This window comes from Salvia splendens, chromosome 12 (genome assembly GCF_004379255.2).
Source record: "Salvia splendens isolate huo1 chromosome 12, SspV2, whole genome shotgun sequence".
NCBI classification, from domain to species: domain Eukaryota; kingdom Viridiplantae; phylum Streptophyta; class Magnoliopsida; order Lamiales; family Lamiaceae; genus Salvia; species Salvia splendens.
In genome coordinates this window covers 25,393,088-25,413,606 of record NC_056043.1, presented here as the reverse complement: position 1 = coordinate 25,413,606, position 20,519 = coordinate 25,393,088, and the positions used below count along the sequence as shown (strand labels likewise).

At 36.9% G+C, this 20,519-nt stretch overlaps 3 protein-coding genes and 1 long non-coding RNA gene across 6 annotated transcripts; 2 read left to right on the top strand and 2 right to left on the bottom strand.

Moving 5' to 3' along the window:
- Positions 1–770: 770 nt before the first annotated feature.
- Positions 771–8,983, bottom strand: LOC121758850 (carboxypeptidase SOL1-like). 3 transcript variants are annotated; one of them, XM_042154260.1, is made up of 15 exons: positions 8,773–8,982; positions 8,373–8,463; positions 8,179–8,274; positions 7,448–7,478; positions 7,286–7,342; positions 6,173–6,268; positions 5,593–5,715; positions 5,285–5,389; positions 4,745–4,791; positions 4,238–4,363; positions 4,021–4,123; positions 3,671–3,733; positions 2,411–2,491; positions 1,620–1,683; positions 771–1,271 (listed from the first exon to the last, which is right to left on the bottom strand). In XM_042154260.1, exons 1-15 carry the CDS (start codon positions 8,867–8,869, stop codon positions 961–963), a joined length of 1,491 nt encoding a protein of 496 aa, XP_042010194.1. In that variant the 5' UTR covers positions 8,870–8,982; the 3' UTR covers positions 771–960. The 3 variants fall into 3 exon arrangements, with proteins under 3 accessions (XP_042010194.1, XP_042010195.1, XP_042010196.1); XM_042154261.1 differs by lacking the exon at positions 3,671–3,733 and having other exon boundaries at positions 8,773–8,983; XM_042154262.1 differs by lacking the exon at positions 6,173–6,268.
- Positions 8,984–10,890: 1,907 nt separating this feature from the next.
- On the top strand, positions 10,891–11,277 carry LOC121757772 (uncharacterized protein C6G9.01c-like). The gene has a single exon (XM_042153263.1). The coding sequence runs from the start codon at positions 10,891–10,893 to the stop codon at positions 11,275–11,277; it is 387 nt and encodes a 128-aa protein (XP_042009197.1).
- A 1-nt stretch (position 11,278) lies between these two features.
- Positions 11,279–13,001, top strand: LOC121758294. Its single transcript, XR_006041403.1, has 2 exons — positions 11,279–12,409; positions 12,643–13,001. It is a non-coding gene; the product is annotated as an uncharacterized LOC121758294 (long non-coding RNA).
- Positions 13,002–15,678: 2,677 nt separating this feature from the next.
- Positions 15,679–17,441, bottom strand: LOC121757771. The gene is made up of 4 exons (XM_042153262.1): positions 16,852–17,441; positions 16,585–16,718; positions 16,348–16,466; positions 15,679–16,227 (listed from the first exon to the last, which is right to left on the bottom strand). The coding sequence occupies exons 1-4, from the start codon at positions 17,439–17,441 to the stop codon at positions 15,679–15,681; spliced, it is 1,392 nt and encodes a 463-aa protein (XP_042009196.1).
- Positions 17,442–20,519: the final 3,078 nt, after the last annotated feature.

Below are 20,519 nucleotides of genomic sequence, written 5' to 3'. Positions count from 1 at the left end.
ACAACAAGTGGTGCAAATGAAATGAAGTTCAACGAGCCGTATATATAGGGTTTAAAAAAAATAAAAAAATTTCGGACGTCCGAGCGGGACGTCCGACTCTGGCCACAGTGGCGGACGTCCGACTCTGGCCACAGTGGCGGACGTCCGCCCGCCCGTCGCAGGGACGTCCGAGGACACCCGACGTCCTCACGGGACGTCCGTATCCGACCCTAAACGCCACAATGGCGGACGTCCGGGTCGCCCGTCGCGACGTCCGACCGGATGTCCGACCGGACGTCCGCCACTGGAGATGCTCTTATATATGAAATTTCAATTGTGGAAATTTTGCGCAAAAGGATATCAATTGCATTCAAATTAATAATTAGGTATATATTGCATAAAATATCTGTATATAGATTAATTGATTGATTTACTATGTTATAGATAGTGACGATTCAAGTATTTTTACGCTGAGTTCAAACCACTATTAATAGTCGTGGTGTATTTTTCAGTTTCGATGTTATCAAGAACTATCGTTAAAAGCAGCGTTAAAAGAGCCAAATCTAACTCTTTATTAACTTTAATTATTTTCATTAATATCACTTTCTAGTTTTCATACCTCCTCACACTTTTATTATTGATAGAATTGTTTCTTATCGAAGCAGAAAATTACTAATAATTAACAAAAATTATCCTTATTCGAGAACTAAATTCAAGTAAAACGGATGTAATTAGTTAAGATGTTATCAAATGTGTTTGTGACTATTAAAAATGAAAATATAGTACAGCAATTTACGGAAAAAGAAAATTCAAACATAATATGTGATATTTCGTTTTTCAAGCAGGCCATTAAATTTATTTAATTTGAATTTTTTCACTTTCAACTGTCTGATACTATAGTAAGCATCCCCTTATTCAAGGATACTATCTATTATTATCAATATATAAATAATGAGTTACAACTAACAAAATAATAATTTCTCAGACCATTGCTGCTCGTCTGGGCACAGATGTCTGTTTTTCGTTCCTTCTTGCTCTCCTCTTCTTTAGGAAGCAAAGAAATCCTACCATTACAAATAACAGTAGACAAAATTCCAACTGCGTCGCAGGCAATAAATCGGCTGCCTGAAGACCAGTCTTGCTGTCTGGATAGCAACCTGAATCCTCCAAAACTCGACCATCCTTGTAGATGCTACTCGACTCTGAATCAAGAACAAAATCTACTGTCTGTGCTGCTTCACCAAGTATAACACAAGCCCTCTTCGATCTGTACCCGGGCATGCTAGCAATAACTGCAAACATAGTCCAACATTAGATGCTTCATTCACATATTGGATGAAAACTGGGCTGCTATAACTGATATATAACAGAACAACTTTTTCTATCATTCATTTTCGCTGCTAAGCAGGGATTTTGAAGCTTTTCATATCAGATGTTCAACATGAGGATCGTAAACTAACTAAATAAAAGCAGATGTAAACTGGTCTACTGTAAAAGGAGTATGAGGTAAGCCAAGAGTATTTGCAGGAAAACATTTGGATAAAATCAGATATCAAATCCAGCTCCAAACATAGAAGAAATTAAAATAACTAATGTAAGTTGTGTAGCAACGAGGAAAAGCTAATATTTAACTCAGGTACCTTCATATTTTTCTCCAGGTGCCAGCAATCGGTAGTACTCACCAAACTTCTTGCCAGCAAATATCTGCGGGTGGTGACAGATCAGAAAGCTCTATTGCAAGAGCATAAGAAACAACAACACTACACATAGCATTGTCAGAAATCAGAGCACAAGGAATGGACTTTATTTTATATAGGTGTCCAATGTGATCAGTAAGTATGGGCTTCTCACTGAAAACAGAAATTGGAGAACAGAAACAAGAGAGAATAGGATCAGATGCCCAATCTCTTTTACTATAATTCAAAGAAATAAACACTAATTAGAGCCTCTTTTTTTCTAATTGGTAGTTTATTTGCTTTCACTTTAATTTAGTTGGCCAGAGTGTATGGACATGTCATCACTCTGGTCATATCAAGTATGCAATTTAATTGAACTCTATACACAGTTATGCATCGTTTAGGAATTTGATTTCATGTTAAAATGTCAGACCAAGGTCATCCTTGGCTCGTCTACAAGGGGGGGGGGGTCGAAAGCTGGTGAACTTTGGAGGACCCAAAGTGGAGAATGTGGTCTTCAATGCGGGAAGAGTAGTAATGATGGAGTACTTTGTGTGAGCAGCAACTTTGGCCGAGGCCTTCGTTTGTGAAGAAGTTTATCCACTTTATGTTTCTTACTCCCTTGCTTATTCGATATATACAAACAAACACATATATTCTCGCTTTCATTCTCTAACAGTAGGGAGGTACAGCAAATGTTGATACTGACAGATATATTGTAGATAGCATATAACAGCGATAATATGAGCTCATACAGTGTAGTTTATTCCCTGGATAGCTATTGATGCAGGCAAAGGTTTTCCATCTGATGAAAAAACTTGTCCATGTATTCCAGTCTGCATGTTTAAGATTTATAAATCAGTATAATAAGGAGAATCCCACATGTAAAAATATGAAATATCCCACATGTAAAAATATGAAATATCCCACATGTAAAAAATATGAGATCACATAAGATTTATAAACTGTATTCTCTATCTCAGTCAAGAATTACTGGGACTGCAACAATATACTTATAAGCTATAAAACAGTAGGTCAACGTTGATAGAGATCATAGTTACATATTATTATTAGCTATTATTTTTTCTCTATTAGTTATTTGTTTCATAAAGGAGTCTGTTTCTTTAAGAAGTCAAGTTTGTTATTAGAGTCAGCTTATCAGATTAGGAGTTCTTTTCATCAGGATTCAGACAGTTCATTTTATAGCGCTATGTATCCAACATTTCAGTCATTCAGAAATATAAATAGGGATAAAAAAATATGTTATGGCTTCAGAATGAGTGGCCCATTTGATAGACCGTTTTGTTTATGCTCCACTAACGGCCTCTGCGAAGGCAACCTTAGTTTCAATTACCATTCATATCCCCGTTCCTAGCTTCCCGTCCCGACAGCATGTACTGGCAGCTCCTGTCGCACAACAAGGCCTGCTTAATGGACCGTGGATGCCACGTTTCTCTTCTATTTCCCACTTGATGAAAAAATCCAGGATGATATTGACGTTGAGCTGTAGCAGATTTGGGACGTTTTCTGAACTTGTTTCCAGGCCTTGAGGACAATGTTGTTTCGAGTGTCAGAGAAATCGATAGAGATCACAGGTTGCAGATTATTTGGTTATCAGTACTTATTAATTAGCTTGATTAGTTATTTGTTTCATTAAAAAGTCAGTTTATTTAAGGAGTCAAGTTTGTTATTAGAATCTTCTTTTATCCATTAGAGTTGAAATCAGATTAAGAGTTCATTTCAATAAGGTTCAGCCAGTTCAGTATTTATAGGGCTATGCGTCCTACGTTTCATTCATTCAGAAATATAATTAAGGTTCAAAATATACGATGTGGCCTATTCGGAGGAGTGGTCCCTTAGAGGAGAGTTTCGTTTCTATTTTTCGTTTGCTTCTTTCTTTCTGTCCTTTTCCAGAGGCATCCGCCTTTACTCTACCAAACTTTTTAAGGTAAAACAACAATCATGAAGAAAGGTTGTGGGGTATATAAAAAGTTTAAGGCATCTACTGATTGTACCTTAATTATACTCCCAACAATTTTTAGCATGCTCATTCTGTTATGATCCCATATTGTTGGAAGCTGAAACAATAGATAAGAAATAAGACCTAGATAAGAAAATACTGAGCTATATATACTCCCTCCGTCCATAGAAATAGGCTCAATTTCCTTCTCCGTCCCTTCCATAGAAATAGTCCTCCTCCTCCTCTCTTTATCATTTATGGGCCCCACCCATCCACTAAATTATTCAACTACTTTTTCTCCTCTCTTACTTACCAACTACGCATTAAAACTCGTGTCATCCCCAAATGGCCTATTTCTATGGAATGGAGGGAGTATATATGTGTGTGAAGGAGCTCAGATCTAACCTCACTAGCATCAGGCCATTTATCATCACTAATCTCGAGTGTGAGTTCAAAGCAGCCAGAATGAATATAATTCCAATCTTGCATGCCACCATATAATGGATACCTGCAAAACAATGCCGGAAATGGGATTTTAGCAACAAAAAGTTGCCTTGAGTGTATAACATCTTAAAGATCCTTACAGAATATAAATCATGTTGTCTATACTTTACTAGCATACCAAAATGCACCATTTGTAATTCCACCAGGGAACTCCTTGCTCCGAGACATTTTGTAGTGGGACCTACTGTATAAACTGGCCAAAAATCTGAAAGTCTTGTCATCTGGGCACCCAAAGTAATCTCTCCTGTAGATATCATTTCAAAATAATTATGTTGAAAACAATCTGAATGAGATAATGAAATTACTCAATCATGATAAGTTAACATATATAGAAAACGTTCATGCAGTTTATTTTATCTCTTAAGTTTATTGATTGTCCTTTTTAGGAGTGTGTGTATTTGCCTAGCAGTAGAGTGGTTAATGCATGCAGTTACAAAAATAAAATAAACTTAAGAGATAAAATTAAAAAGCAAAATTTAAAAAGCAACAGAGGCAATCAATAAAAATTGATATTGGCCCAAATTCTTATACCAGAAAATACACCGAGGTGATATAATAAGAGATTAATCAAATATACAGATGCAACGTTTGAAGCCTTTTTTATAAGAATTGGTAGATAACTCACCTTTTATCTTCAGTTCCATCCCATGGATAGTTTGCAACCAACGCTCCCTGTGAAAGGACAAACTGTTAGGTGCTTGTACATCATTCACTTTTCGTCCAAATTAAACCAGGCTCAGAATGTTGACGTGGACAATTCCATCGTTGAGAAGAACAATGTTACACATAGAATCTTTAACTGTCGACATATGATTAGGATTTACAAACTAAAATAAAAGGTTCTTCATTAGGATTTAATTTGTAAATCTTAATGATACGACAACGTTTTAAATTTCTATGTATTGCATCTTTCTTCTCAACATCCAATTTGTCCATGTCAACATTTTATTTGCCACATTGGGTTTAATTTGGGTGGAAATTGTGGGAAAATTGCTTCAATTTAGTTTGTGTAATTTTACTTGACTCCTTTCAAAGTTCATGCGAAAAAACTAGAATACACCCCAAGTTGGTGTATTTAGGCGACTATAAGCCTTTTTAAAAAATCAACTGCAACATTAAATTTGACAAGGATTCCAATTTTTCAAGCGAGTGGAGAGAACATTACCCCATGCAGAGTGGCAGATGCTGTAAAGTGTATATCTGTCATCCATTTCACCATGGCTTTTGTTTCAGGTTGCCGCAAGTCCGTATCATCATTCATATGAAAGAACTATGTCAATCATGTCATTCATATGAAGTAAGCCAAAGCAGCATTGTTCCTCAGATAAATGAAAAAAGGAAAACTAGTTGCTAATAGCAAACTAAAAGTGCTTGAAGGTTCATCTTGGAAGGTATGTCTCATCCAACTCCATTGCACTAGTTTGAGAACTAACGAATACTATATTTTAAGAATAACATAACGCAGCAGAATACCTGGTCTGGAAAATCACGATTCAAATCAATGTGATTTGCATTTCCGCGCCTCCTCAGAGCATAACCATCAGGGTTCATGGACGGAAGTATATGAAGGTGGACATCATCTACAATTGTGGTTGCCTGTCAATTGGACCGCCTAATATTAAACTTACCAACAACACAATAAGCAGAGTAGGACACATTCAAATGAGAAACCTTGAGTAAACATAAAAATAGTATTTGAAAAATGCGTCTACTGTGAGAATAAACTTAGACAATACACCTAAGAAATGATACATCTCAAACACAGCACATCATGCTGGTGATCTGATGAGCAGACAAGTTTTTCACTGACATGCCCAAGAATCGCTAAAATCTTATTTCAACAAGGTACAAGATTGATACTGGGGAAAGAGGAAAGGGCTGCTACACATAAACTGTTAGGAAAGAGAAACACTAAACACCGGAAGCAATCAAGTGAACATGATTTCTACACATAATGAAACCATTTGTTAATAGTCTCCCCAATTCCATTGTGAAAAGTGCCAAGTGATGCAATTAATAGAAATAATAGACAAATGTGAAAATAAAGCTTTACCAATGAGTCCTTCAAATAATTATCACACAGCCAATTTGCTAGAAGTAACAGAAGTTCACGGCCTACAGGTTCATTACCGTGCACATTTCCAACAAACTGCAATACGAGACAAATGAGACATCAATATTGTGATTCTACATGCATGGTAAACATGTTATGTACAACCTCTAATGGTTATACCTATTACCTAAACTAGTCAGCCCAACATATTTAATGAGATGAATTAATCTAGGTCCCCTCTATTCTTTCATCTCACCTTCCTTCTCTACAACTAGATTTCGCACAATGTAGCCAAACGTTTTATTCTACCAAAAGCTCCTACATAGAGCAATTTTAAAGTGAATAAGTGAGCATAAAAGAATTCAATATAGATCATAGTTATTGAAAACTGAACTATATTATTACGAGGTTCACCTAGAACTGAGTCAACTGACAAACAAAATCATCCCTCCTCAAATATATTTTATACTATAATAAAAAACCATGAGATGTTTTACAGGAACAACTATCTACTTGACCTGTGTGATAATAAGCAAAGGCCTCGTAGTTATGACAACTAGAAACAAAATTTATGCTACAAATTCTTCTGTAATATAATTATGAGGTTATTTGGAAACCTAATATTGTATAATATGAGCTACTCTGATATTGAATTAGGCTCAGCTCCATCAAAATCAGGACCCTTCATTCCCCACCAGGTAAATCAACAAGTGATATGAGTATCAGTACCCCAGCATCATCAGTTAGACTTATGATATTCATTTCTTCTTTCATGAGTTTCATCTACAAAGGCAAATACTGAACCATCGCATAATCACTTCTCATTTATATCAAATTATCACTTATCTTATTGCAAATCTGGAAGCATAGATCCATGAATATAGTTCTTGACACATAATTAACAACCTGTCATTTCCCAAATTATTACTAAAGTTTTGCTAATCTGTAAGTTTAGGGTTCATCATGATTTGCAGAAGCATTTCCAAGCAAAACAATAATTTAAACCACATTAAAGCATTCACATTTACAATAATTTAAACCACATTAAAGCATTCACATTCCAAGCAAAACAATAATTTAAACCACAAGTGAAATGATGGCAAAATAAACTACCTTAAAAGAAGGCTCAGCATCAATAGTCCCAGGTGTGTCAGAAATTTCCATAGCCAACTAAGTTCAGAAAAAAAACAGTAATGCATTCACATTTACAACCTACAAGTTCTACAGCTGTCCAGAGAAAATTGATAAATGCAGGTTCTGAAAAAGCAGCAGTACCAGAGGAACTCCGAATACACTCTTTCCGATGCTGATTGTCAGTTCCGTCAAGCCCACAAAGTGAGAATCAGAGCACATCAGATAATAGTAGAGCTCTTGAAACAATATACAGCAATGAAGTAACAACCTTATAGAGGGTGTTGAAGGCTAATTTTCGAACGGGGTTGATATATTGCTTCTTCCAACTATAAGAAAATAACTAGTACTAGGCTACTAGCTTCCCCCTAGCACAAGTTCTATTAACAGGGTAACTGACCCCTGAAACTCTTCTCTTACCAATAGTTCCTGGCATGATGGCCATTTAATCAATAAACAGGCCAAAAGTGTAACCGGGTTACTTTATATACAAAATCTTAATACTGGTACATATTACTAAGGTCAAACTGGTTTAAATTTCTATGAAATCCCAGGAAGAAATTCTCTGATAACGAACTCAGTATCAGTTCCAATCTACTAAGTATATGAAGGTGGATGGAAGTTCATGGTAGTTGCAACACCAAGAAATATCTTAAAAAATTTTGTTGCCATCCATTCATTTAATTTACAATAGAAAAAGAAACAGGAAGAACACACAACAACACCAACAATAACAAAATGCTGTGATTTAGTTACCTTTTGATAACAAATAAAGATTTGTCATTAAAAATAGCACTAGGACACTCTTTTCATACTTTATTGATTGATATTGATGGTGGATCGTAACATAAAGTTAAGCATGTCTAAAGAGTTACCTGTAAATTCTGGAGATGTTGGGACAACGGCTATTAAATTCCTGCATTGCCTCCTGAAGATCAGAATTACTCATGTAGCCTTGTGCTAACTTTTCACTGAGAAAAAACAACATTATCCAAACTTAGCTCAAAGATGGTAATCCAACTCTAACTTAAGCATAGAGAAAAAAGGCAAGCAAAACCAGAGAACTTACAGCCTCGCATTGTAATCTTCCTCAGTCATTTGAAAGTCGTTCATCGAATACATCCGCCTCCCGGAAACCCCATAACTTCTGTCATCATAACCTGACAACATATATTTATAAAAATCGAAAATTTCCTTAGTGAGGATTGAACGAGTAAATGTTCAGTACTTTCCCAGGCTGGAAGGTGAAAAGGTGATATTATTTCGAAAATTAATACCAAAGCCAAGTAACAATCCATATAAGGCTAATACATAAACCGTCGTTCAAAAATTGAGCGCAATGGAATCATCAACATCAATGAAGTCACCACAGATCAAATTTTGGCCGGTACACCAATCCGAAACCAGTAATTGATGATTGAAAATAAGTTGATGCCTAAAAATTGAAAATTGAAAATTCGCAATAATACCTGATTGATTGTAACTGTGGAGTTGGGCGAATCTGGCAGAGGAGAAACGGAAGAGAGAAGAGAGGTTTAGACAGAGAAAGAGGAGAGGGAATATCATTGGAGGTTTCTTTTTTCATGGAATGGAGATTAAATCTGGAAAAAAAACGTGAGAGATGATCAGATGAGTGGGAAGCTGCCAGAATTTGATGATATTGAAGTCGATTTAAATTTAATTTTCCTTAATACCAAAATTATGAATATTAAATATTTAATGCAACTTTTTATTGCAACACTTCACGAGAGATATCCAGATTTCAGATAACATCATGGTCGTCATAATAGCATATTGTCAGAAATTAGTGTACAATACATAGTCTTCATTTCTATAAGTTTTATAATAATTTCAAAATTTTAATCCTAGAGGTTAACTTCTAATCCTAGTCATTCATTAATAAAATTAAAAAATTAGAAGTACATTCTAAACATTCAATTGTAAAAAATATCATTCATTAAAAAAGAAAAATATAATCATGCTTTCAATCTTAACCGCTCATTGTAAAAACATAAATAAATCTTAATCAACCATTAAAAATGATTAAAAGGAAAAAAAAACATAGTTCATTTATCAATCTTGGTCACTTATCGTAAAAGCAAAAATAAAAGATATAAAGCATAATCAGTGTGCTTTCAATATTAGCAACTCATCGTAAAAGTAGAAGTAAATCCTAGTCATCGATTCAAAAAATAGAATAATCATTACATATCAATAAACACAAGCGAACACATCATCACAATCATCTCATCTTCATCTCTATCGTCATCTTTATCTTTCCTCACAAAATGTCAATTTGTAAAGAAAGTTATGCAAAGAAAGAGTGAAGACATTCTTTATGTCAAGTTTATATGCAAATTTCACAAGGTCCAATAATAGAGGCATCTCAATCAACACAACAATTATAACAGTGTGCTCTTCTTATTTTAGAAAGCCCAAAATTATGCAAGGAGCTCTAGACAATAAGCATCACATTAATTTCATTCTTCTTATTTAAAAAGTCAGGCTCATACTTTGGTGGCTCTTCTTTATCAAGGCAATAAGCATCACATTAATTTCATTCTTCTTATTTAAAAAGTCAGGCTCATACTTTGGTGGCTCTTCTTTATCAAGGCCCATCGGAACAAAAAAAACTAAACTCAAGAAAAAACAGTGTGAAAAATCAATATCACTTATTAATGCCCTAATATAACAAAATGAGCAAATAAATGAGGGCATGAAACAAACAAACGGCCATATGGCTAAGTTTTTGAAACATCAAAAGATCGGCCATGAATTCAAAACTATGAGGGAAGAAAATAAAATAATGACTATAGACTTCATAGTCGATCCTAATAGTTGCGCGTATTTTCAAGCTGAAGGAAGATGCATCGGAAAAAAAAAGAACTCAACCAAACGCATATCCTTTAGTCTATTGGAGGATTCAGTTTTGCTTTACTGAATTATAAGGTTTTTCATTTTGTTATTGTACTTTGGCGTTCGTCTTTTATTTTATTTTATATCACTATATGTATAATTTTCACTTGTAGGACCACTTTATGCCATATTATTTATCTTTTATCATTTACCTTATTACTTATACTATTAAATACTCATGTTATACTATAATATCACAATTTATACAAATTTTATTTTAATAATAATCTATGTAAACCGTATTGTAAAATGAATTTCAATTGATTACAAATATGCGCTCACTTATTAATTACTTAAACTCATTTAAATTTAACAAATTTTATCAGTAAGCGAAATTACAGTATAATAATTCATTTAATAGTAGATGAAAACCTATTAATTCATTTAGGCATGGTAGATTTAATAAAATTATTAGCCCACTAATTAAAGCCCATTTTTACACTCAATTAAATTCTACACCAATGAATACCTAATATTTTCCCCTTCCGCTTCAGACAAATTCTTTTGCAACCTATCAGGTACACATCTTCTTGCTCTATTCAAAATTATAGTGGAGTAATTTAATTGCAATTTTCAGAAACTGAAAAAGTAGATTGGCGATAATTTTTGCTTGATTTCTCATAATGTGTGATAAATTTTGGTGGTTTGAAGAGTGAGATTGTGATAGCAAGATGAAAAAAGTTGGGCAGTTGAAGAAGCCCCCAAAAGTAGAAGACGTTGCACAACAGGAGAAGAAGGTCTCTAACCAGAAAAGGAAAAGGAAGGGAAGTGAGATTGATGAAATTTTTGCTGCTAATAAACGCAAGAGACTGGAATTGGAAAAGAAGGCTGAGGCCGAAACCAAAGCCAAAGCCAAATCCAAAGTAGCCGCTGCCAATTTAAAAAAGAAGGAAAAGAGTATGAAGAGCCGCTCCTTCGAATTTTCAGCCGGAACTTCTGGACCGAGGAAGAAAACTGCCGACGGGCTGGCTGTGTTTTCAGAAGAAGAGCTGGGTATAGGGAAGCCAGATGCAGGAGGAACTGCTCTGTGCCCTTTTGATTGTGACTGTTGTTTTTGATGGATTCAAACCTAAATTTTTGTTAGCTGCTTAAGTATTTGCATCTTGTTCTTGTAACTTTGAATGTTAAAAGATAGATTGTTGTTGTTATACATGATTTCCAAATTGAGTCATCATTTATGTGTTTTAATCTATGAAAGTGGTGGACTATGTTTTCTCCAATGTTGATTCGTTAACGTTGATTGCCTTACCGAAACTGAAGGTGCTCGCTTGTATTGCATTACCGGCACTAGTGAGAGCGTCTGTAGTCTAACTCTAATTCAATCGATCTTTCTTGCTTATGCAGCGACATTCCCATGGCCCAGTTCATCATTAACATGAATGCAGGTATGCCTCGGTCGCAGAAGTTTATATTACATGTATTGGATAACACTCATCTTTTTGAAGGATGAGTGTTAATGATGCCTATTGGAAAACCTAGAGTGCCTTACAGAAACCCTGTTGAAGGAACGTGGCAGTGGGTTGGTTTGCTTGAAAGTATGTGGCTACACATGTCCAGTAAATTTGTATGAATTACTTGTTTTTTGAATAACTTGATAAAATACAGTATGAGAGTTCATCATAGCTCTACCATATTTCCTATGTTTTAATCAAAGATTAGTGCTATGCTATCAAGCATGTCATCTGTTGCCCCTTAGTTATTCCTGAAACAATTGATTATTTGATGTGCAAAGAAGATGAGTTATTTCTTGTCCGCTCCCTGCATTATAAAAATATTAGCTAAGTTTGTTTTTGTTGTTAAATGGTTCCTTCTTCGAAACGCGTCTGACAGAAGTTAATAGTTACAGTACTGTGAGCATGTTAATTTTATTGGGGAAAAACATAGACAAATAGTTGAGCAATCAGATACTTGCTACAATCTTGTACCTTGGCTGTATTGAGGATTCAAAGAGGCTCTATATGTACATTAATGGAGATGTGAGTTCTTCATTCACAACTTGGTACATACATATTTGCTTTTATTTATGTACGTAGTAATTTATTTTTTTTCCTCCTTTTATATTTTTAAAATCTTTTGATAACTATACATCTCTGTTGCAGCTCACTCTTAGCATGGCTATCTATGATATGATGCAGAGTTTGAAAAGTCGTGTTGGAACTCGCTGTGTGGGATAAGCTTATAATTTGGCAGGTTTTCTCTACATCTTATTTTATGTATAGTTAGATATAATAACAATATTAAATTCCTCTATCCAATATCCATACAAATATGGAATTATAAAATAGGCTCATAAAGCTAGGTCTGAAAACGTGTATATGTTGAGTAGAACTTGGTGATTTGATCGTATCACTTATTTGTCTTTCTGTAAAAGTGACAGAAAGGGCCTTTTATAAATTTGAATATAATGTATTGTCTTTGAACAGCTTCTCTCTATCATGTGACAATTGATAGAGATGCATGCAGTGATCTCATTTACAATTTTGCCATGCCGCTGTCAAGATTTTCATAACAATGGAGCTGTCAAGTGTGCAAAGATCACGTTTTAAGGCATTGGTGCCCCTATTGATATATGTGCACTGAATGTTCGACAGGACCTAAGTCCTTCAACACTCAGGACCTCTTCAATATGGTCTCACTGATCGGATAGTTTGGTCACCAAAGTCGACTCTTTCTGTGTATGTTAATTGTGAGCTTATTTTATTGATTTTTTTCCATAATTACATAGCAATATCATATGTTAGAACTTTGAACGGATCCTTTAATTTGAGAGTCAATTTTATTATTTATTTTTGTAATATCAACGTGCGAATATGAACCCAATACAAATGCTGATAACACAATGCATGAAACTACAATCCACACAGCGATTTAACGTGGTTCGATCGAAATGATCTACGTCCACGGGAGAACTCTAGTAAGCCTTTATTGATGAAGAAGATCGAAGTTACAAAGATCGCACATACACAAGTTTCAATACAAGAACACTTAACCACGCAATCGCAATCTGATGTTGATCTAGCAGAAACACAGCAGCTAACCAACCAATTGATGTGAACAACCAGAGCTCGAACGACTCCAATCGATACTCTCAAGATCGATGCTCCTCTAATCCTTCTCTGATTGAGGATCTTCACTCGCTCTTTCTCTCTCTGGCTTTTCTTGTGTGTTGAATGAATGCAACTGTCATACTCATACTCAGTTATCCGATATCAACTTATATATCTGACATATCTAACTGAATCCCTCGAGCCTTGATCTTATGCGAAGAATTCCACATGCACCCTCATGCAATAACCGAATTAACCAACTCTTTTATTCCATGTTGTGAGACGCATGCACATAACAAATCTCCACCTCGTCTCCAACATCAACACTCAATGTCCTAGTTCTCCAACACCCACTCACTTCATTTCTTCAGAACGTTCACCAACTCCAAACAATAGGCAAATTTTGAAGCAGGAATCACCTTAGTCAGAGCAACTGCAGGATTGTGCTCAGTTCTTATCTTCTTGATCTCTACCACACCTTTCTTCACTTCATCTCGTATAAAATGCAACCGCACATCTATGTGCTTGCTTCTATCACGAAAAGTTTGGTGCTTGGATAGACAAATTGCACTACTACTATCACAGTTCACCACAACCCTCTCCTGCTCTTCTCCTAAGTCCTTCAGCATTCCTCTAACCCAAAAAACTCTCCTTCACAGCATCAGTAAGAGCTATGTATTCAACTTCCGTGGTTGATAAAGCCACCACTAATTGCAGGTTCGATTTCCATGACACAGCAGATCCAAACATATTGAAGACATACCCTGTCTGTGATTTTCTGTTGTCCTTGTTGGAGGCATAATCCGAATCACAAAACCCTTCAATAATGTCCTTAGTTCGATCTCCAAAACCCCTGTACATGATCCCATAGTCAGAGCTTCCTCTCAAGTATCTCAACATCCATTTAATGGCCCGCCAGTGAGCCTTCCCAGGATTGCTCATATATCTACTTGTAATGCTCACAGCATGGGCTATGTCCGGCCTGGTGCAGATCATTACATACATAACACTTCCAATAATGTTTGCAAATGGAATGTTCCCCATTTCCTTCTGTTCCTCCTCAGACTTTGGCCCTTGACTTGCAGATAACTGAAACTGCTGCCCTAAAGGAGTTGAAACTGTTCTGGATTCATTCATTTGGTATTTGCTGATCAATTTCTCTATGTAGTGCTGCTGACTCAGCCATAACACCCTTCTCTTTCTGTCTCTTATGATATCAATGCCCAGAATTCTTTTAGCTTCCCCCAAATCCTTCATTTCAAATCTGCATTTGAGGTCATTTTTCACTTTCTGAATTTCATTGATGTCTGATCCAGTGACTAACATGTCATCCACGTACAAGAGCAAGAAAGCTACTGATCTTCCATCCCTTTTCTTAATGTACACGCAGCTATCATACTTGGAGCTTTCAAAACCAATCTGCTTCATGTGTTGATCAAACTGCAGATTCCACTGTCTACTTGACTGCTCGAGGCCATATAAGCTTCTCTTGAGCAAACATACATTATCTTCATCCCCTGGCTTCACAAACCCCTCTGGTTGTTCCATGAATATACTCTCCTCAAGCTCACCATGTAAGAAGGCCGTCTTTACATCCACTTGATGTAATTCCCAGTCATTTTTGGCCACCAAAGCCATGAGCATTCTTATTGAACTATGCTTCACAACTGGACTGAATACTTCATTGTAGTCCAGTCCTTCTCTCTGGTTGTATCCTTTAGCCACTAACCTGGCTTTATACCTTATTTTATCCCCATTAGATGCTTCAATCTTTTTCTTAAAGGTCCACTTGCATCCAATCAGTTTCTGCAGCCTTTTTCTTGTCACAAGGATCCATGTCTTGTTCTTGAGTAAGGATTCAATTTCTTCATTCATTGCTCTTATCCACTTATCTCTTTCTTTGGATTTCACAGCCTCCTTGTAAGTTCCTGGTTCAGTAGACTCAATGTCCTCTGCTGCACAGAATGCATAGTACACCAGACTTGCATTGCTATATCTTGCTGGTTTCCTGATATTTGTTCTTCTTTCTCTATCTCTGGCCAGCATGTAGCCTTGGAGATTATCATCAGTAGAGACTCCACCTTCATTCGTGACTTCATTCTCATCATCACTAATCTCATGCAATGTTGTCAAAGCAGTATAGCGGTTCATGGCGGTTCGCCCGAAAAATACCACAGGGATATAGCGTATCGGTATGGCGGGATATAGCGGTCATTAATTAAATATATAAAATAATATTTATATATTCATATATAATTCAAAAAATTAGAAAATAATAAAAATATAACATTAAAAACTCTAAAAACATGTAATAAAGCATAAAATAGAAAACAATTATATAAAAGTCTAGCAATTAAAGTCTTTAGTTCAAGTGTTCAACAAAACATAAAACCATGATAAGCTCAATAGACATCAATCATCAAGCTCAACATAGTCTTCTAGCTCATCATCATCACTATCATCGGCATCCATTTCATCTTCATCCTCCATTGCTTCATCCTCTTGATCTCCACTTACACTATCCTCAAATTCTTCCTCTTCCGATTCTTCATCTACAAGCGCAAGCCTTTTCCTTTTCCCTTTCCCTTTTCTAGGTATGATAGGTTCTTTTTTCTTAGAAACTCTAAGACAACTTGAACTAAATGTAGAAGATTCTTTCCTCTTCTTTGACCTAGTATATGTCCTAGGCTCTCCAACACCCGAAGCCTTATACACCATGTTCCAATCAAGTGTATCATCATCATCATGAACCAAATGATTACCACCATCAATATCATCATCATCATCATCCAACTCCCCAACTAGCCACTCATTGCACTCATCAATATCATCGAGAATAATATGATCAAATTCATCGGTTGCACTAAGCTTGTTCCTATCATGCAATTTTTGGTTATATTTCACATAAACCAAATCTTGCATCCTCTTATGCTCGAGCCTATTTCTCTTTTTTGTATGAATCTACAAAATAAATATAATTAATCACATAATTGTTATTTATAAATATTATTAGAAACTAAATCACTATAAGTACAGTAAGTAATCTTTAAAAAAAAGTACATTAAGTAGTAAAGTACTAACTTGCCCAAAGACACTCCAATTGCGCTCACAACCGGAAGCGCTACATGTCAAAGTTAAGATTTTGATTGCAAACTTTTGCAAAAGCCTAGTGTCTTTCCCAAACATAGACCACCAAGTAGCTACACAATCATATATGTTTCCAAATTAGAAAATAGAATTCAAAAATTTTTAAGGACTAAGTTTAAAGTTTCTCACCGGGATGTACAATCTTCCTTTGCCGTTGCGCAACCTCGGTACCAAAGAAGTCGCCTGCGGCATTTGTGTACACATTCAACTGTTGAAGCACCCTATCTTCCTCTGCTTTTGATGTCGCCAATCGATTAATACATGCATATAACCCTTTAGTCACCACACTATCAAAGTTCAACTCCCTGTTATCATAGAAGATGCTTGGATTCAGAAAGTATCCAGCTGCATGCAATGGCCTATGGAGTTGACAACTCCATCTTTTATCAATTATCTTGAAAACATCTTCATATTTTTTTTTCAATCCCATTGAAAGACTTCTTGATCTCCTCTTTCGCCTTCTCTATTGCCTCATAGATGTAGCCCATCGCTGCCTTCTTCTCACCATCCACCATTCTAAGCACTCTTACAAGGGGACCCATTATTTTGAGAATGTAGACGACATTATTCCAAAAGGAAGTCTTCATGACGGTCTTTGTTGCTTCGATCCCCTTCGCCTCCTTTGATAACTTGTTTTGCATCCACTCATCACAAGTAAACATTTTCCTAAGGTTCTCCCTTTCCTCTTGAAGCCTTTGCAATGATAAATAGGACGTAGCAAATCGAGTGATGGCCGGCCTCACTAACTCCTTCTTGTTTGTGGTAGTCCTTAACAAGTTTAAGGTAAAACCATGACTATAAATATAGCCAACAAGACTAATACTCCTCTTAATTGTATTCTTAATCACGACAATCTTACCAATATCTTCGAGCATTAGGTCTATACAGTGTGCCGCACATGGAGTCCAATAAAGATGCTCTCTCTTTGCCATCAACAACTTCCCGGCTGCAACATAATTACTCCCGTTGTCTGTTACTACTTGGACAACATTTTCTTCACCAATTTCATCAACCATAGAATCAAGCATCTCAAATATTTTTTCTCATGTCTTCACAATGCCAGATGCATCAATAGATCTAATAAATACCGATCCACTAGGAGAATTAACTAAAAAGTTAATAATACTCCTCTGTTTCCGATCAGACCATCCATCTGACATAATCGAGCAACCAACCTCCGTCCATACCTTCTTTTTTTTCTCCAATAATGCTTCAGTATGTTCCATCTCTTTGTGCAAAAGAGGAACTCTGATGTCATGATAGCTCGAAACTGGCAAATTCTTGCCAAATTCTCCAATTGATTTAACCATCCGATCAAAGTACGGCAACCGAATCGCGTTGAACGACAAGCCTGCATGATACCAAAACCGAGCAATATCCTGGTGGACTAGTGCTACAGCTTTTTTATCAAGAGATTCTTTCACATTCTGTTGCCTCATATTCTCTTTGCTTAGTTTTCCAGCACTTGCAGCTGCACCCCTTTTCATAAACGCATCCATCGGCCCTCTCACTACTGTAGCATCTTCATCTGCATTGCCAATGCCACTCGTACTATCAGTACCACCTAGATCGACAAACTCTGTATACTTCGCAAAATCTGAGCTTCCAAAATTTTTTTTGGATTGGAAGTGATCCCAAAGCTCATCTCGCACCTGTTTCGGACAACTAGGACATGGGGCAACCTTTCCTTTCTTTCCCATCAGATGCTCTTTTGCTCTTGTAATGCCCCCGTTCATCTCTTTGTTGCCAAAGTTGCATTTGACTTTACTAGTCAACTTTTCATCAACGGGAGAACAATACTTCCAGCCCGGATCAGTTCTATTCGAACATTTTCCACTAGTGGCAGCTGTTGAAGCTTCTCCATGAGACATTCTTGCAAATAAAAGAAAACAATAAAACATAATAAGTTAACAAAATCCAGAATATTTGCATGCTCTTGTTATCACACAACCTAGCTGATGATATCATTACTTTTTAAGTTTTTATACATTATAGAATGGGTAAAGCATGTAATAGAACCACAAAATAGAAAAATACCTTGTCGGAAAGCTGACTGCTGGTCGCTGGACTGTTGCTGGAAGGTGCTCGGCTGCTGTAGGTGGCGGCGGCGGCGGCGCGAGGGTGGCGGCGTCAAGTGGCTGGGCGGTGGCTGAGTCACTGAGTGGGGCTGGAGGGTGCTGGCGGGTGCTGGCTAGGCTGCAACAGGCGGCGCGACGGTGGGTGGCAGATTGTGGAAGGACTGAAGGAGTAGAGATGAAAAGCTGCAGATTGGGGTTGTGGAATTAAGGTTTAGAATTATTGGGGTTAGAATTATTGCGGTGGGTTGATTGGGCCTATGCAAAATTAAATTAAAAAATAAAAAGCCCAATAAAAGTCAAAATTAGCACCAAAAAGTCAAAATTGGGCTACAATACCGCTATTCCGGGATATGGTAGCGCTATGGCGCCACGACCGCCACGGGTATGGCGGCCGCCACAGAAAAATGCTACGTATCGGTGTGGCGATAGCGTTTTCATTAAAAACTGATATGCTATAGCGCAATATCCCCACTATAGCCGCTATTTGACGACATTGATCTCATGAACTTGATCTTCTTTCTCTGAAGAATCTGAACTATCATCAAGTTTCTGGGCTTCAGTTCTGTCCAGAAACTCCACCTCAACTTGAGCATCTGGTGTCTTTGTTTTTGCATCTTCACTCTGCTCCTTGTAAGGCATTTCCAGTTCTCTGAATATGACATCCCTGCTTATTATTACCTTCTGACTCCCAGGCTCCAGAGACCACAGCCTATATCCTTTTACACCTTTTTGATATCCAAGAAGTACACACTTCAGTGCGCTTGGTTGTAGCTTTCCTTGCTTGATGTGAGAATATGCTCTACAACCAAAAGGTCTCAGCATAGCATAGTTTCCATGATGACCATACCATCTATAATCTGGAGTCTGATTTTTAGCAGCAGCGGTTGGACACTTGTTGATCAATGCAACCGCAGTGGAGGCAGCCTCTCCCCAGAATTTATGAGGCATTCCTGATGAAATTAACATGAACCTCACTCTCTCAAGGATCGTTCTATTAGCCCTTTCAGCCACACCATTTTGTTGTGGGTTATTGGGAACAATTCTATGCCTCTTGATCCCCCTTTCTCTGCAGAAATCTCCAAACTGATGTGAGAGGAACTCTAGACCATTATCAGTCCTTAAACACTTCAATGATGACCCTTTCTCTACCTCAACTTATCTGCACCATTCCCTAAACTTGTTGAAAGCCTCGGATTTGTCTTTCATTGTGTACAACCAGATCTTCCTTGAGTAATCATCCACCACAGTCAGGAAATATCTGCATCCTCCCACTGATATGACTTGTGCTGGTCCCCACACATCACTATGTGCATAATCAAGAACTGATGTTGAAGTGTGTTTTCCAGTTGGGTATACTTGCTTCTTGCTTTTACCAAGTACACAGGCCTCACATTCTATGGACTCCAATTTCTTGTCAGCTTCTATCACCCCATTCTTGATAAGTTGATTGACACCATCTATGGACACATGACCCAATCTGAGATGCCAGATATTTGCATCCATCTTGCTTGTGGTGTTAAGCTGATCAATTACCACCTCTGCCTGCAGATAATAAAGGCTGTTGAATCTTCTTGCTGTCATTATCACCTCTGATCCCTTCAACACTCTCAATTCTCCATCTGAAGAGCAGAATGAGTATCCTTTTGATTCAAGTGCTCCCAATGAGATCAGATTCCTCTTAATATCAGGGATATATCTGACTTCTGTGAGAATCCTTGTTGACCCATTCTTCATTCTGAGCTTCACATTTCCCATTCCCTTAATCTTACAAATCTGGTTATTTCCAAGCAACACAGAACCATTTGAATGCTCTATGCTCTGAAACCAATCCAGTTTGGGACGCATGTGAAAACTACATGCACTATCCATTATCCATTGCTCACCTATATCTGCATCAGCAATATTCAATGCGTGTGCAGTTTCAACCTCTTGAGCAATATCAGCTATGTTCTGCCCTTCAGCCTCCTCATCCTTCTTTCTTTTCCAAGAATAACAGTTCTTCTTGAGGTGTCCCGGCTTCTTACAGTA

Coding starts and splice junctions, on each gene's coding strand:
- LOC121758850 (XM_042154260.1), bottom strand. CDS start 8,869: ATGATATTCCCTCTCCTCTTTCTCTGTCTAAACCTCTCTTCTCTCTTC. Junction 7,479..8,178: donor AACATCTCCAGAATTTACAG/GTAACTCTTTAG, acceptor ACTGACAATCAG/CATCGGAAAGAGTGTATTCG. Junction 4,124..4,237: donor ATTACAAATGGTGCATTTTG/GTATGCTAGTAA, acceptor ATTGTTTTGCAG/GTATCCATTATATGGTGGCA.
- LOC121757772 (XM_042153263.1), top strand. CDS start 10,891: ATGAAAAAAGTTGGGCAGTTGAAGAAGCCCCCAAAAGTAGAAGACGTT.
- LOC121757771 (XM_042153262.1), bottom strand. CDS start 17,441: ATGCTTGATTCTATGGTTGATGAAATTGGTGAAGAAAATGTTGTCCAA. Junction 16,719..16,851: donor GCGAAAGAGGAGATCAAGAA/GTCTTTCAATGG, acceptor CTATGATAACAG/GGAGTTGAACTTTGATAGTG. Junction 16,228..16,347: donor ATTGGAGTGTCTTTGGGCAA/GTTAGTACTTTA, acceptor TTTATTTTGTAG/ATTCATACAAAAAAGAGAAA.